This window comes from Peromyscus leucopus, chromosome 7 (assembly GCF_004664715.2).
Source record: "Peromyscus leucopus breed LL Stock chromosome 7, UCI_PerLeu_2.1, whole genome shotgun sequence".
Classification (NCBI taxonomy): domain Eukaryota; kingdom Metazoa; phylum Chordata; class Mammalia; order Rodentia; family Cricetidae; genus Peromyscus; species Peromyscus leucopus.
This window is the reverse complement of record NC_051069.1, coordinates 28304411-28319522: the sequence shown is the minus strand read 5'-3', so window position 1 is coordinate 28319522 and position 15112 is coordinate 28304411. Positions and strand designations below refer to the sequence as shown.

At 47.3% G+C, this 15112-nt stretch overlaps 1 protein-coding gene across 2 annotated transcripts; it reads right to left on the bottom strand.

The window, feature by feature from the left end:
* Window positions 1-1627: 1627 nt before the first annotated feature.
* On the bottom strand, window positions 1628-14238 carry Cd3e (CD3e molecule). 2 transcript variants are annotated; one of them, XM_037207549.1, is made up of 9 exons: window positions 13801-14238; window positions 13586-13685; window positions 11370-11387; window positions 8940-8954; window positions 5635-5652; window positions 4964-5173; window positions 3756-3923; window positions 3159-3205; window positions 1628-2259 (listed from the first exon to the last, which is right to left on the bottom strand). In XM_037207549.1, the coding sequence occupies exons 2-9, from the start codon at window positions 13632-13634 to the stop codon at window positions 2203-2205; spliced, it is 582 nt and encodes a 193-aa protein (XP_037063444.1). In that variant the 5' UTR covers window positions 13635-13685; window positions 13801-14238; the 3' UTR covers window positions 1628-2202. The 2 variants fall into 2 exon arrangements, with proteins under 2 accessions (XP_037063444.1, XP_037063443.1); XM_037207548.1 differs by having other exon boundaries at window positions 13586-13688; window positions 13801-14236.
* Between the last annotated feature and the right edge of the window lie 874 nt (window positions 14239-15112).

Below are 15112 nucleotides of genomic sequence, written 5' to 3'. Positions count from 1 at the left end.
AATTTGGCTCAAAAATTGTGGCAGTGATCTTTTTCTCACCCAATGAGATTAACAGTGAGAGGACAATTTATGTAAGTTGGTTTTCTCCTTCTACCTTTTAGGTCCTGGGGATCAAACTCAGATCTTCAGGCTTGGTGGCAATCACCTTTACCTGCTGGGCCATCTTGCAGGCTCCAGAATAAAAAGCTCCTGTCTTCCTTGACACAGCATCTGCCTCCATCCTATAATACTTTGCCTCCACCCCAGGTAGAAAATGGACTCTGGATTTCAGCTCCATCTCCATCTCTTCCGTCTTTCCAGAGACATATAGTAGGAGAAAGAGCATCGCTCGTGGTCACAGTCATAGTGGGTAGGTGTCAGAGAGCTGGAGTTAGAAGCAGGACACATTTTTTTTTTGTTTGTTTTTGCCTTTGTTTTTCAAGACAGGGTTTCTCTGTGTAATCCTCTGTGCTAGCTATCCTGGAATTCACTCTGTAGACCAGGCTAGCCTCAAACTCACGAGATCCATCTTCCTGTGCCTCCTGAGTGCTGGGACTAAAGGCGTGCACCACCATCACCTGGCTGGCAGTGCACACTTTTAATCCCAGCACTTGGGAGGCCGAGGCACGAGGGTCTCTGTGAGTGTGAGGACAGATGACCTAACCTCTCTGAGCCCATGTAGATGGAAGATGAAAACATCTGTCTATCTTGTGGAGTCTCTATGAGGATTAAGGGAGATAACGCATACAGGGCTAATAACAATTTGTGGAGCATAGTAAATACTCAGTAAACACCAACTGCTAATGCTTATGCCATGCTGAGCTATGACTGTCCGTGACTGGACACAATCAAATATATGCTGGACAAATCTGCCATCTCCGAGCCAGCCTGCTTAATAGCCATTGGTGATGGGCAAAATCCCCAAGGCTCCTTTTAACATAAACTTGATGCCCAGAGAGAAAAAAGTGACATATCAGTAGAGACCAACAAATAGTAGCTGTAGCCACAAGTCTGAGGCTGAGCGTGAACAGTATGTCGCAGGGATGTGTCTGAGGGCAGAAAGGGACAGAAGAGAGCCTGCTGGTTTAAGTTGGCTTAGGACAGCTTGCTTGGGCTCTGGATTCCTCTCTCCTGCAAGTTGAGTGTGTGGGAGACAGAGAACCAAACCCTCCCACCGATGGCCTCCCATGTCTGGTTTCTGGTCGCCACTGTCTCTCTCTCGCCCTCACTCCCAGCACAGCCCACATCCTGCTGCAAAACCACCACATCTGGGGCTCCAGGCAGCTGCCTCCCAGGCAGGAGTGAGCTGCGCTGTGAGGCTTTTTTCCGCGTCCCTCTGTTCTGTTCAGCAGTTTCCTGGCAGCTGGTGGAAGCCTTGTCTCAGTCCCAACCCCCTCTGCTCCCTCCCTTCCTCTCTGGTATCATCACCTGCCTTTCGGGTCCCGTCTGTCTCATTCATTTTATGGACCGACCACTCCATCAGGGACCACCCGTCACTCAGCACCTTTGATGATTTGATGCATGTGAGGGCTGCTAGTGCCCACCCCCTCCAATAGGCAAGTGCTGCGTTGAGTCCCTGGAGAGAGGCTGAATTGCCTTAGGACACAGGCTGCTTCTGAGGACCTTCCAGAAAAAAAGAGACAGTAACTTTTCTAGCCAATACACTTTATTGCTTTTCCATTAGCAGAGAGGAGTCTGGTCTATTCACGGAGATGCAGATGACTATCCAAGGATTTAAGATGAAACGTGGAGAGGAACTCGCGGCAGGTGCCGGGCCAGGACCTCTGCCAATGATCACTGAGCCCATCCCCAGGGAAGGGTGTGAAATACAGAGGTGGGAAAACAGAAAGCTATAGGAAAGGGCTGGGGAAGAGGGCCAATTTATGTGCAGGGAAGGGGGTGGAGATTGACAGCAAAGATAACATCTGTGCAGAGGGAAGGAGCTGGCAGGGAGTGAGTGGCTGGAATAAGCATCCCAACAAGATGGCTGGCTGAGGGCCCGACCATTCATGATGCCTCAGGATATTGAGGCAGCAACGTTCTAGTACTGGATACTAGCAGAGGCGGCAGGAGAGGAAGCAGAGGCAAGGTTCCAGGAGGTGTGTTCACCAGAAGACTGAAGAACAATCCTGTGGGGTCCACAATGTGTCCAGAGAATAAGGAACAGCACGGTGCTCAGGGGGCTGGATCTGGGTCCACGGGGGCCAGTGTCTCTCCCATCTGTCAGACTGCTCTCTGGTTCAGGCCAGAATACAGGTCCCGCTGGCCTTTGCGGATGGGCTAAGGGTGGAACAGGAAGGTGGTTAGGAGGGTGGGAGGAAGGAGCTATGAAGGAAGAAAGGCATTGGAGAGTTGGCTGCAGTTCAGGGTGAGACCTCTGGGCTTGGAGTCAGGAGGAGTCCAGTTGTGACTTGGCACAGATGTGAGCCAGTTACCTCCTTCTGGAAGCCTCAGCTTCCCTAACCCAGCAAGGGAGACTGGAAAGATTTGCCTCTAGCACTTTTGTCAAGGTTAGCTGGAGTTACCGAGGGAACACTAGATCCCCCATTCTTGATGCTCAGATTTTGCTCAATTTGTCCTGTGTGATAGAGAACATCTTTAATAATTCTTAGTGCATGGTCACAATGAAGGCAGGCCTGGTGCCAGGTTTTAACTCTTCGGTTGGGAAATCAAATGGCAGCCTGATGGGAGGGGAGCTGTGGTGCCCGACTGTGCATGCATGTGGGGTGTGTGTGTGTGTGTGTGTGTGTGTGTGTGTGTGTGTGTGGTGTATGTGCATGTGTGTGTGAGTGTGCATGATGGAGGAAAACTAGGGCCTATTTACTAATCAAGCACTGTCCTATTTTGATGACTGGTTGACTGCACTGGCATGCTGCTGGAACACCCTTCTTATCTATCAGGTTAGCATTTGCATAGAATCTCAGTCAACCAACAAGTGAGAGAAAAAGCTGGATCTCCCTTCCTCCGGTCCCCTGCCTCTACATGGTTGTGGAAGCCAAGCCAGCCTTTGAGATAGTCCTGTTATAACATGAAGAAGGCAGAGAAGACACACGGGTAGCCTGTCCTGGGAGACCCAATGAGCAGCTTGAAGTGTCCGGCGGATGAGATGGGCAGTCCCATGCAGTCTCCTTCTCTCCAGAAGGAGCCCCTCCAACTTCCCACCCACTCTATCCCATTACCTCATAGTCTGGGTTGGGAACAGGTGGTGGCCGCTCCTTGTTTTGCCCTGCAGAGGCGGGAGGGGGAAAACATTGTTTCCAAGTTGAACACCAGTCTTGCAGTAAAGATGGCTGCCAGGGGAGCCACCCTAAGAGAGGGCAATCCTCTCTGTCCTTTCTTCTAATCTCCCTTTCCCATCCAGCAACCCTTCCTTTTTTTTTCTTTCCTTCACCCCATCCCTAAGGCCTCCACACTGGTCTCTTCATTTGTGACTTTGCTCTCGCTCAGGCCCTCCCATTCTTTCTGCAGGAGGAAGGGAGAAGAAGAGGTGGGGACTAACATCCTGAGATCTCTCTGCCCACAGTTTGGAGGTCGAATCTGCTTCCTGCAGAGTACTGCTGGGCATCTGAGGAAGCCCACCGCAGTGGTTGGTCGGCGTTGGTTTTCAGAGTTTTTTTTTTTTAGGGTGGAAGGGAGTAATGATCTTGAATCGGGAGCCCTCTGAAGGGATCTTGGTATCACAGAGAATGTGCTAGAGAAGCTGTTTGGAATCTGCTGTAGACTTGGCCATCCTGGTTCCAGGCCCAATCTCCCCTGACCCAGCTCTATGGCTTTACCTCGGGGCCTGCCCGCAGCACCAGTTCCTCGGGTCACGGGCTTGGCCTTGGCCTTCCTATTCTTGCTCCAGTAATAAACCACCATCAGCAAGCCCAGGGTGATGCAGACGTCAATGACGATGATGATGGCCACTGCTGTCAGGTCCACCTCCATGCAGTTCTCACACACTGCAGGGGGCAGGGGTGGGGGAGGGAGAGACGTGACCCCAAAAGGAAAACAGCTGGCCTCGGGAGAAGAGGAAGAAACAAAGGAAGAAGACAAGTCTTCCTTCAACACCTGCATGCCTGCCGGCGTCAGAGTCCTGGCGGCAAAAGTGTCCAGTGAGAACGACAGGCAACATGGCTGATCACAGCCAGAGGCTCTGGAGACAAACAGTCTCAGCTCCATCACTCACCAGTTGTGGGGATTGTCAGCCCACTTTGTTTTCTCATCAACTAAATGGGAATTAAAAATTGTGCTTAACCTATATGGCTGATGTGGGGATAGCAGGAAAGAATCCCATGGTATGGACCTTGGGGGCAGAGTTCAGTGGTATAGAGCTTGCCTAGTGTGCCCCAGGCCCTTGGATAATTGAGGCACGTGTTGGGATTAGAAATACACTACTTAGCTGGGTAGTGATAGCACATGCCTTTAATCTCACCACCCAGGAGGCAGAGGCAGGTCGATCTCTGTGAGTACAAGGCTAGCCTGGTCTACAGAGTGAGTTCCAGGACAGCCAGGGCAACACAGAGAAACCCTGTCTCAGAAAAACAAAAACAAACAAGTATAAACAACAACAACAAAACCAAAACAATGAACAACAGCCCCCCCACCCCCACCCCAGACCAAAAACAGTACTAGATAAATGCAGCTCTTATTATTTTCTATTGTGGTGCCTTGGTTTAGGACTTTTAGGTAGTGGCATTGAATCTCTTTGCAAGTTCTCCTAATGAAATGTGTCTCTGGTGCTGATGAACCTTGATTCTGAGTCTGTTACAAGGCAAGTGACCCAAGCCTGCCTCTGAGGGAACTTGCTATTTTATACCTGGTACGAACTGAAGTTACCCAGGCAATCCCAGGCCACTGTTTAATCTGTTTTTCAGAAAATACTGATACTGTGTGGCCCCGGGAGCCAGGGACAGAGTGCAGGAGGGGATTTAGGATGACAGGGACTGTGGCAGGCTTGGGGGGTTCTTGAGAAAGCTGTTTGGAGAGGAGCCCGAGTTACCTCTTGCTTTCAGGTAGAGGTAAGCGTTTGGTGGGGTTTCTGCTTGGCAGGCATAGTAGTCACTGTCCTGGACTTCCGAAAAGTCCTCCAGCACCAGACGCTTATTATTCTCATTAGGTAATTTTTGATCATTTTTAGTCCAAGAAATGTCTTCATTCTCTAGGGGGCATGTCAGTTCTATCCTGGTTCCTGAGATGGAGACTTTATAATCTGTGGAAAAGGGGAAAAGGGAAGGAGGTTGGAAGGGAAATACAAGATAATTTCACAAATGGCAAGTTGGTACTGTAAGAGGCAGCCAGGTACAGGAGATTTTTATCATTGGGGTTGAGGTTTGCTTGGCAGAGGGAGGTATCCTGACTAGATAAATTGGGAGAGGGTGTGTGTGTGTGTGTGTGTGTGTGTGTGTGTGTGTGTGTGTATAGATGGAGGGGCAGAGAACCTTCTGGAAGGTGGCTTCAGAGTGGAGGCAGTCACATAGGGAGCTGGAACGGGAAAGTCAGAAGTAAAGAAAAGCCCACAAAAGTCCTCATTTGATATCTTTCTAAAACAGACACTGGGAACATAATAGGAGGCTCTCAGTTCTTGGTGCTGTTCTCTCTCAATCTGTCTCCTGCCCTCCACCCACTGCCTGTGTCTTCTGACGGGGCATAAATAAAGCACTGTAGACTCACATTTTTGTGCCTCATTATCTGCAAAGAAAAAAAAAGGAAAGAATAGTAAGAAAATAATCCTGGTTTACACTTCCATTTAAGATAAAAATATTCTAGCAGTTGTAAGTACCAACACCCCAAGACCTGTAAAACCTAGAGGTGAGGTCTGGATTAAGCCCCCAAAATATGCTTGTGCATAATCCAGATACTTCAAATTCAAAATACGGGCACATGTGCTCCCAAGCCAGAACTCTAGACACTGGAGTGTTAGTCAAAGGACAGAAAACTCTTGGGCTGTTCTCCTCATTCAGCCAGAATCATCTTACGGCTAGCTGTCACAGGGTCCTAGTGATAAAGACCTCCACGCATTTGAATGACTGACTCTTGGCCTATATATTTCCCATGATTTTTCTCTTTTTGTTTTGAGACAAGTCTTGTGCAGTTAAGGCTGGCCACATAATTTGTTATGAAGTTGAGGGTGATCTTCAACTTCTGATCCTCCTGCCTCTAACTCCTGAGCTCTGGGATTCTAGGTACACACCGCCATGGACTGTTAATGTGGTGCTGGGGATTGAATCCAGGGCTTCGTGCATGCCAGGCAGGCACTCTGCCAACTAAGCCAGATCCTCAGCCTCTGATGTTCTCCCTTAAAGCTAGTGGAGCTGCTTGTAATCAAGATCAAATGTCCTACTCAACACACTTTCCTCCGTATCGCCTCTGAGTGACCCAAGACTCTCTGCACACATTAAGAGGATGCTGGCTCTTTCTGTAAGGAGTGACTTGGCTTTAGATTATCTCTGAGTATAAGGAACTCTCTGTTGTTTGGTTGGAGGGCTGGATGTCCATGTTTAGAGACAGATGTGTTCACAAAGAGTTTGTACACATCCATTCTTACACATATCCGTGGCATTTCACAATGGTTAAGAAATTGAGTTTCCTATAAATTGTTTATCCCTCATTGATTAGACTATTTGTTTCTAAGCCTTTCTCCCCCGATTCAGGGCAACAGCTAGAACATACATGCTGTGGGCAGAAATCCGCTCATAAAACCCACACTCCCTATAACAGACATCGTTGCCCTAAGAGGTGGGCTGGTGGCCCCTCTTGAAAACTCGTGGCTGTATCCTGGATGCTACTGGGATATGCCAGAGCCCTGACATGACAGAATCTGAGCTGGAAGAGAGAAAATGGTGGTGGCTAGTGCTGAGACACAGGTGTTCCTGGGGAAAGACATGGATGACCAGGCTGTATGAGCAGGAACAAGTCTTTAACTTCTCCGAGCCCCAGTGTTCCTCTTTCTTAAAAGTCTTTATTATTTAAGACAAAGTCTTGCTAGGTCACCTGGTCTGGCCTCACATTTCCAACCTCAGTCTCTTGACTGCTGGGATTACAGGCATGCCCCAGGGCTCCCAGACTCAAGCCTCTTCATCAGGGAAATGGAGATAAAATGGCCTCTTCAGAGGGTATTTGAAAGAGTCAAAAGGATCCTGAAGGTGAACGTGGATGCACATAGCAGATGCTTGTGAAAGATGCTGCCTTCTTCCCGCCCTTTCTTCCTGAGATCCTGCTACCATAGAAAACCGCTGAGCTCTGACCCAGCTGCTCACCAGACATCTGGCTGGGACTTCACGTGACCTGCTCCCCAGGCAGCAGCCGGGAGCTGGGTATAATCGTAACAGAGGGCTGCTTTGACTTAATAATTTTTTACCGTTGATGTCTCCTAGAAAGTTTATGTGAATCAGAAATCATAAATAAGATAAACTAAAAGTAAACAGACATTATACTGTGTTTAGGAGGTTTGTCTGAAAACATGTAAAAAATTGCTTACAACATTATTGGTCTAAATTCAACATCAGAATGTTGATTTACAGGGGCTGGATGTCCATGTTTAGAGACAGATGTGTTCATGAAGAGTTTGTACACATCCATTCTTACACATATCCATGGCATTTCACAATGGTTAAGAAATTGAGTTTCCTATAAATTGTTTATCCCTCATTGATTAGACTATTTGTTTCTAAGCCTTTCTCCCCCAATTCAGGGCAACAGCTATGCTCAAAAAACTTTAACATTTATTCTTCTATTCAAGTACTAGCCAGGTCTGTCTGTGTCTACTTTCCAAGATATATATCTCCCCAACCTCTCTCTCCCTGAGGCAGGGTCTCACTCTATATGTAGCCTTGGCTGACCTGAAACTTGCTATGTAGACCAGGCTGGCTTCCAATTCACAGAGCTCCATCTGCCTCTGCCTCCAGAGTGCTGGGATTAAAGGTGCATGCCACCACACTCATTTAATCCCTTTTAAAAAGATTTAAAAGAAACTCTATGTGTATGTTTGCTTGTTAGTATGCACATATACGTGTGGGTGCTCACAGAGGCCAGAAGAGAAGGCTAGATGCCCTGGAACTGGGTGCTGGGAACTGAACTTTGGTCCTCTTAAAGAGTAGCAAGTGGTCTTAACTGCCGAGACATGGCTCTACCTCCACCCCAAACCTTCCACGTTTACTCTCTAAAAACAATGAGTTTCTATGGAACAGCTAAATGCCACCTGCTGGCTTCTGACCGGCGGGTACTGTTGTGAGCATCTTAAACGAATCAATCATGAAGTCTACACATCAACGCTACAGGTTGTTTCCATTTTACACACACTGATCACATAGCAGAGGTATTAAGAAGTTATCCATTAACACCCAAGTAGGGAACTGAATCAGGATTTAAACAAGTCTCAGGATTAGATTTTGTCTCCTCTGCCTCAAGCATCCTCTGTGCTAAAGTACAAGTGAAACCCTTTGAAAACTCAGCTCAGGAACCAGCCCCCCAGCCTTCCTCAGCTGTTCTTTGCGGAGTTTGCCATTCTTTTCATACTTCATGTTTTCTTTGCACACACCCATCGCATGCAGCACACTGTAGCATCAGCTATTTGAGTCTCTTAAAGACAACTGGCTTCTTGAGGACAAAGAACTAGCAAAATATTAACATTCTGTTCATCTATTCACTCAAACACACTTCATTGAGCACCCACTATGGGCCAGGCACCGAGGACAGGTAAATGAAATTCAGCCTCGGCCTTCAAGGAACTACGGCTCACACAAAAACCAATGGAGGGTCCCACAACCACCTGTGCGCCTTTCCCGAGCCCAGGGAAGCATCCCTGCATAGCTCTAAGCAGACATGGAAGCTAGTAGCCAAGCCAGACACATCTCAGACAGATGACCCCAGTCTCCCTGTACTAGCTCTGGTTCCCATTGTTACTACGACTCCCATGGCGTCATCTGATCAGTTTGTTCAACCTCTGAGAAGAGGCACTGTAGAGTGAATCCTCTTACCAGAGTTCTCGGGATCTGAAAAGGAAGCAATAAGAGCTGTTAGTTATATTCTTAGCGACTAAGATCCAGCCTGCTCCCGTGGGTGAGGACCCTCCCCTCAGTCTTAAGAGCACAACCGGACTTGAAGTTTCTTTGGCTGTGTATGACAAGCTGTTTGGAGTCTTACATTCTGCATTCTGTATCTGTTGGCTATGCACGAAATGGCTGCCATGGACACTGGCTATACACTGAAGGGTATGGAGCCTGGCACAGTTGTTGCTTTTGAATACAAAGTTGCTTCTCTCAGTTTGGAGGCACTGACTAAACAGGATTGGGACAGTCTTGACTCAACTGCTCTGAGAAAGTAAAGTTCCCGCTAGTGCACACATAGACACCCCCATTCAGACTATCCAAGCCCATGATTAGGAATGTGCACCCAAATGCCACTCCAAAACTTAACCAGGGTCACCCTATACATGCATTCTGGCCAACCTCTCCCAACCCCATATCAAATAGGAAAAGCAGAAAAATGAAAACCATTGGTACCTTTAACTTTTTGTGTATGTGTGTATGTTAGTGTTCCTGTGTGTGTGTGTGTGTGTGTGTGTGTGTGTGTGTGTGTGTGTGTGTGTGTGTAGAGGCAGACATTGGGTGCCTTCTGCCATAGCTCTCCATCTCATTGCTTTTGAGACAAGGTGTCTCACTGAACTTAGCTTTTTGTTTGTTTGTTTGTTTTTCGAGACAAGGTTTCTCTGTGTAGTTTTGGTGCCTGTCCTGGATCTCGCTCTGTACACCAGGCTGGCCTCTGCCTCCCGAGTGCTGGGATTAAAGGCGTGCGCCGCCACCACTGCCCAGCGTGCTTGGCTTTTTTATGTGTGTTTTGGGACTCAAACTCAGGTCCTCATTCTTGTCAGGCAAACATTTTACCAACTGAGTCACCTTCCCAGCTCTACTGTAAACTGTTCAACTGTTTTAAGTTGTTCATCATTTTCTGCAGTCTTTGTTCCCTAAACTGGGGTACATCTATGAGGCAAGGGAGGAGAAAAATCTCTTTCGCTGTTGCCCGCGGTTTGTCTATGGGAAGGAAGCCTTGAGAAAATTGCACTCTAAACACAGCTAATTCTGAGAAATGCATTCCTAAGTGACTTGGTCACTGAATGAATGTCATAGCACACATGTACACAAAGCAGGACAGCAGAGCCCACTCCTCAACGAGGCTATAGTGTAGCATGTTGTGATCATTGTTCACCTAGACGATATACTGTAGAGTGTTGTGATCACTGTTCACCTAGACTATATACTGTAGAGTGTTGTGATCATTGTTCACCTAGACGATATACTGTAGAGTGTTGTGATCACTGTTCACCTAGACTATATACTGTAGAGTGTTGTGCCCACTGTTCAGCTAGACTATATACTGTAGATTGTTGTGCCCACTGTTCAGTTAGACGATATACTGTAGAGTGTTGTGATCATTGTTCACCTAGACTATATACTGTAGAGTGTTGTGTCCACTGTTCAGCTAGACTATATACTGTAGATTGTTGTGCCCACTGTTCAGTTAGACTATATACTGTAGAGTGTTGTGATCATTGTTCACCTAGACTATATACTGTAGAGTGTTGTGATCACTGTTCAGCTAGACTATATACTGTAGAGTGTTGTGATCATTGTTCACCTAGACGATATACTGTAGGGTGTTGTGATCACTGTTCAGCTAGACTATATACTGTAGGGTGTTGTGATCACTGTTCACCTAGACTATATACTGTAGAGTGTTGTGCCCACTGTTCAGCTAGACTATATACTGTAGATTGTTGTGCCCACTGTTCAGTTAGACTATATACTGTAGAGTGTTGTGATCATTGTTCACCTAGACTATATACTGTAGAGTGTTGTGATCACTGTTCAGCTAGACTATATACTGTAGAGTGTTGTGATCATTGTTCACCTAGACGATATACTGTAGGGTGTTGTGATCACTGTTCAGCTAGACTATATACTGTAGGGTGTTGTGATCACTGTTCACCTAGACGATATACTGTAGAGTGTTGTGATCATTGTTCACCTAGACGATATACTGTAGGGTGTTGTGATCACTGTTCAGCTAGACTATATACTGTAGAGTGTTGTGATCATTGTTCACCTAGACGATATACTGTAGAGTGTTGTGATCATTGTTCAGCTAGACTATATACTGTAGAGTGTTGTGCCTAGCCTACAAACCTCTGCAGCATGTAAACACACTGAACAGGCAATCACAACACAATGGTACATATCTGTGTATGTACACACAGAAAGGATACAGTAACCCAGTCCCATTATAATCACATGGGTCTACTGTTGTATACATCGCCCATCAGTTATAGACTGGAACATTGTTATTTAGCGTGACAGCTGAACCAAGAATACTGGCATGATTTCATAGCAAAGAAAGGAATCATATCTTACCGTCCTGCCGAGTGCCAACTAGAAAACAAACAATAAAAAAAAAATGAGTTAGTAAGGGCTGTGAATGCCTGAAATGCTAAACAAAAAAGTTGTGTTCCTGTCTTCCTGTCACTGGCACCTAAAGTCCTTTCCACCCCACCTCAGATCAGCCGTTTCTGTACACCAGTAAAGGATGTTTATTGCAGGGTATTGGGCAGGGGTTCCCAGTCAATTCGGGAGGACGCTGAACAGGGAGACAACCAGCATGAGACACAGGTGCGCGGCCCTGACAAGCAGAAGTCGAGCACGCTGAGGCTCCTTTCTGGGTTGCCCAGGAGACAACAAATGAGTGTGGCAGCAGACTCTCCACTGTGAAAACTGTTCTCCGACTTCAGAAGAAAAACAAGCCCTTGGCGGCCTCAGGTGTTGGGACTCGTTCTGCCTCTGGCTCCTGAGAGCCGGACAGCTCACATTTTCCATTTGTTTTCTGCTTGAGACAAGGGTGGCAATATTTTAAACCCGACTACTCCTCAGCTAGAGCCTGTACATCCAGGCTCTCCTGGGTCCCCTCGCTCAACACTGACTTGGGTCTGTTACGGTGACCAGTTTCCCCTGCACTGCCTGAGCGTTTTGTTTATGAACAGCCTCTGTGTAGGGTGAGGTGTTCTCCCATCCCCAGAGCAGACAAGGCGCGTTACTAGGGTGCTTAAGTCTTTAGTAGTCTCCTTACATCCCCCTTTCTCTTTATTCTTCTTTTTATTATATTTGTTTACATTTACTTATTTTGTGTGTAGGTATGTGAGCATATGCATGTTACGGCACATGTGTGGAGGTCAGAGGACAGCATATAAGAATTAGTTTTTGCCTTTCACATGTGGGACCTAGGGATGAAACCCAGGTTGTCAGCCTTGGTGGGAGACACCTTCACCCACTGAACCTTCTCAGAGGCTTTCCTCTTTTCTTTTTTAATTTATGTGTTTTTATCTTTTTATCTATCTATCTATCTATCTATAGCTATCATCTTTTTAATTTAACAGAGAGTACAATAATTTATACCATAGACCTCTAAGAAAAGGCCTGGCTGTTCCATGCAAGAGTCATATTCTGCCCCTTGAGACTTAAAGTGTGTTCACTGAACCAGTCACAGATTAATACACATAAAAGCTTTTTAGAAACATGGAATGTTGAGGGAGATGATGACGCAAGCTTGTAATCCCAGAACTCGAGAGGCTAAGGCAGAAGGATGTTGAGTTTAAGAAGAGCCAACCTAGGCTGCATCATGAGCCTCTGTGTTAGCAGCAGCCAGCCACCTCACCCAGCACCCCCAGTGAAGATGCGTGTGTACTCATGCTTGAGAAACCCAAGGTGAAGCAGGAAATGGAGGCACAGTGGCTGTGGCTGAGAGAGGAGCCCAGCTCTGGCAACACAGTATTTTCTAGGTCTTTGGCATAAAACTCTCATGAGCCATTTTGGCTCACAAAGTGCAACCCTTCCGAGCACAGGCCTCTTAGACAGACATCCCTGGTTTCCCAGATCAGCTGCTGGGTTTACTGACTATTTATCATTGAATAACTTATTCAATCCTGCAGTGACAACTTCATCTCTAAGTCAGGGGCTGGACCACCTTTCTTCCAAGGAAGAAGTAAGAATCAAATGGGTTAACCCGCGTGAGGTCTTCTTCACGCAGTGCACACACGCTTCGCAAACGGCTTTTCTGCCCGCGCTCCCACTATATATCTCTCACACGAGAGCGCTCAGCTGTTTATCCACTTATATCCCACCTTGCTTCCGAAAAAGGACTACACTAATTGGAATCTCACGGTCACTTTCAAAAGACCAGAAATCACAAAGGGTTTGCCTCAAAGACACTAAGCAGGGCAGAGCCCGGGTCTACCTCCCACCTCTCCCCCAAACCAAGCGGGGCTACCCCTGCTCCTTCCCTTAAGCACTGCTGAGTTTACAGACAGATGGGTTCATTCTCATGACAGACAGACCCCTTCCCTCAGTAGATATGATCAACCCAACTGGTTTCCTTTGCCTGTCTTCTGAACCATCTCCAGGGCACCTGGGCCACATTTTTTTTTCCCCTCCAGCCCTTGTCCCCCCTCCCTAATGGCAATCACCAACAGTTCCTTGAACCTTTTAGTCTGCGCGAAGCACCAGCCGCCCCAGGCAAGGCTGTGAGCCTTGCAATGGCCGGGAAAAAGCACCACCCTTCTTCATTCCTGCCTACTCACCTAGGAGGAGGCCGAGGAGCAGTATTCTGCAGAAAGCGTTCCACTGCATCCTTCTCAGAACGCACACTCTACCAAGATGGCGGAGACAGCCTGCTCATTACTTCTGAAAAGGAAGCCAGAGGAAGTTCTCAGCGTGCTGGCTGCCTGTAAAGACGCCGGGTCACTGCTTGCAATCACAGGATGGAAAGCAGGGCGCTTTACCAGGAGAGACTTACCATTTCTGAAGAAGCACCAGAAGCAGGCAGGGGAGGCAGGTGTCTGGGACCCCACACAGGAAGTGTAGAGGGGCCGCGGGGCCCGCCTGCTGCTCCACGTCACTTGGCAATGTTCGAAATGTTCCAGGTAGAAGGCCCGATCCGCCTCGGCTGTCTGAGGAAATCTGGGCCTCGCAGCCTCCCCACGAGGATGAGCGAGGGGACTCGGGCGCGTCCTCTGGGTTCTGTGAAAAATGCCTATGTGTGTGCCCTGTGCAAAGAGGCTTCACACTGAGGGCGCCTTCCTTACGCATAACCCCACCAGCTGAGGCAGGAAGACGTGGAAACGCTCAGACTCCGTCTTCTTTTATGGTGCCCTTGGCTCTGAGCAGCAGGATGGAGCCATCTTAGTAACAAGACCTGTGAGGGCCTTAGTTTTTCTTTCTTTCTTCGAGACAGGATTTTGCCATACAGCTCTTCCTGGCCCTTCATGGCGCATGCTGAGCCGGTACTGAACATGAGTACTGCACAGCTTCCTCTCTGTGCCCTGACATCATGTTAAGGGCTTTGCTCATACACCCACTAAGGTAGCTGCTATTATTATTATTATTATTATTTAAAATCTAGCAAAGGCGCTTTCTGAGTTATAAACAATGATCTCTTTCTTTGAAAACAAGCTTTTATTGAGCCTGCTCTTTGATAGTTTCATACATGGACAACATGCCTTCTGATTATTGATTTCCCTTTCTCAATAAGGCTTCCTAAATTCATGTTCTTTATTAATTTTTTACATTATTTATTTACTTATTTATCTGTTGTATGTGTATGTGGGTGGCCATATGCATGCCACATGTGTGTGGAAGTCAGAGGACAACTTGAGGGACTCAGTCCTCTCTTTCCACCATGTGAGTCCCAGGTTTCAATTCAGGTCTTTAGGTTTTTAACCACAAAAAAGTTTATCTGTTGAGGTATCTCTCTGGCTTTTTTTTTTTTTTTAATGCTATCTGCTGAGTTTAACCAGGATTATCACGGTGTGACAGTAGGTTTGGAGCAGTCCACCGGCGCCTGATGAGCTCCTCAGTTGGTACAGGACTAAGGAAAACGATGGCCCCTCTTCCAGAATCCACCAGCAGCCCACTGTTCAGCGGGAAGGCTGAGGGCCCCATAAGTTACCTCCCCAGTCCATGGTTGTTGATAGGCCCGGTCACATGTAGATCAAGTGCTGGCAGCCACAGCTACTGCAATATAAGGTCATGACTGCGTGGGCTGTGCCAGGGCCAGAGGACAGCATTTCACAGCCCTCCTCCCTGTTTTCCTACCCTTACGTTATTTT

Coding starts and splice junctions, on each gene's coding strand:
- Cd3e (XM_037207549.1), bottom strand. CDS start 13,634: ATGCAGTGGAACGCTTTCTGCAGAATACTGCTCCTCGGCCTCCTCCTA. Junction 3,924..4,963: donor CCTCTACCTGAAAGCAAGAG/GTAACTCGGGCT, acceptor TGCCCCCTGCAG/TGTGTGAGAACTGCATGGAG. Junction 2,260..3,158: donor TTCCCAACCCAGACTATGAG/GTAATGGGATAG, acceptor TTCCACCCTTAG/CCCATCCGCAAAGGCCAGCG.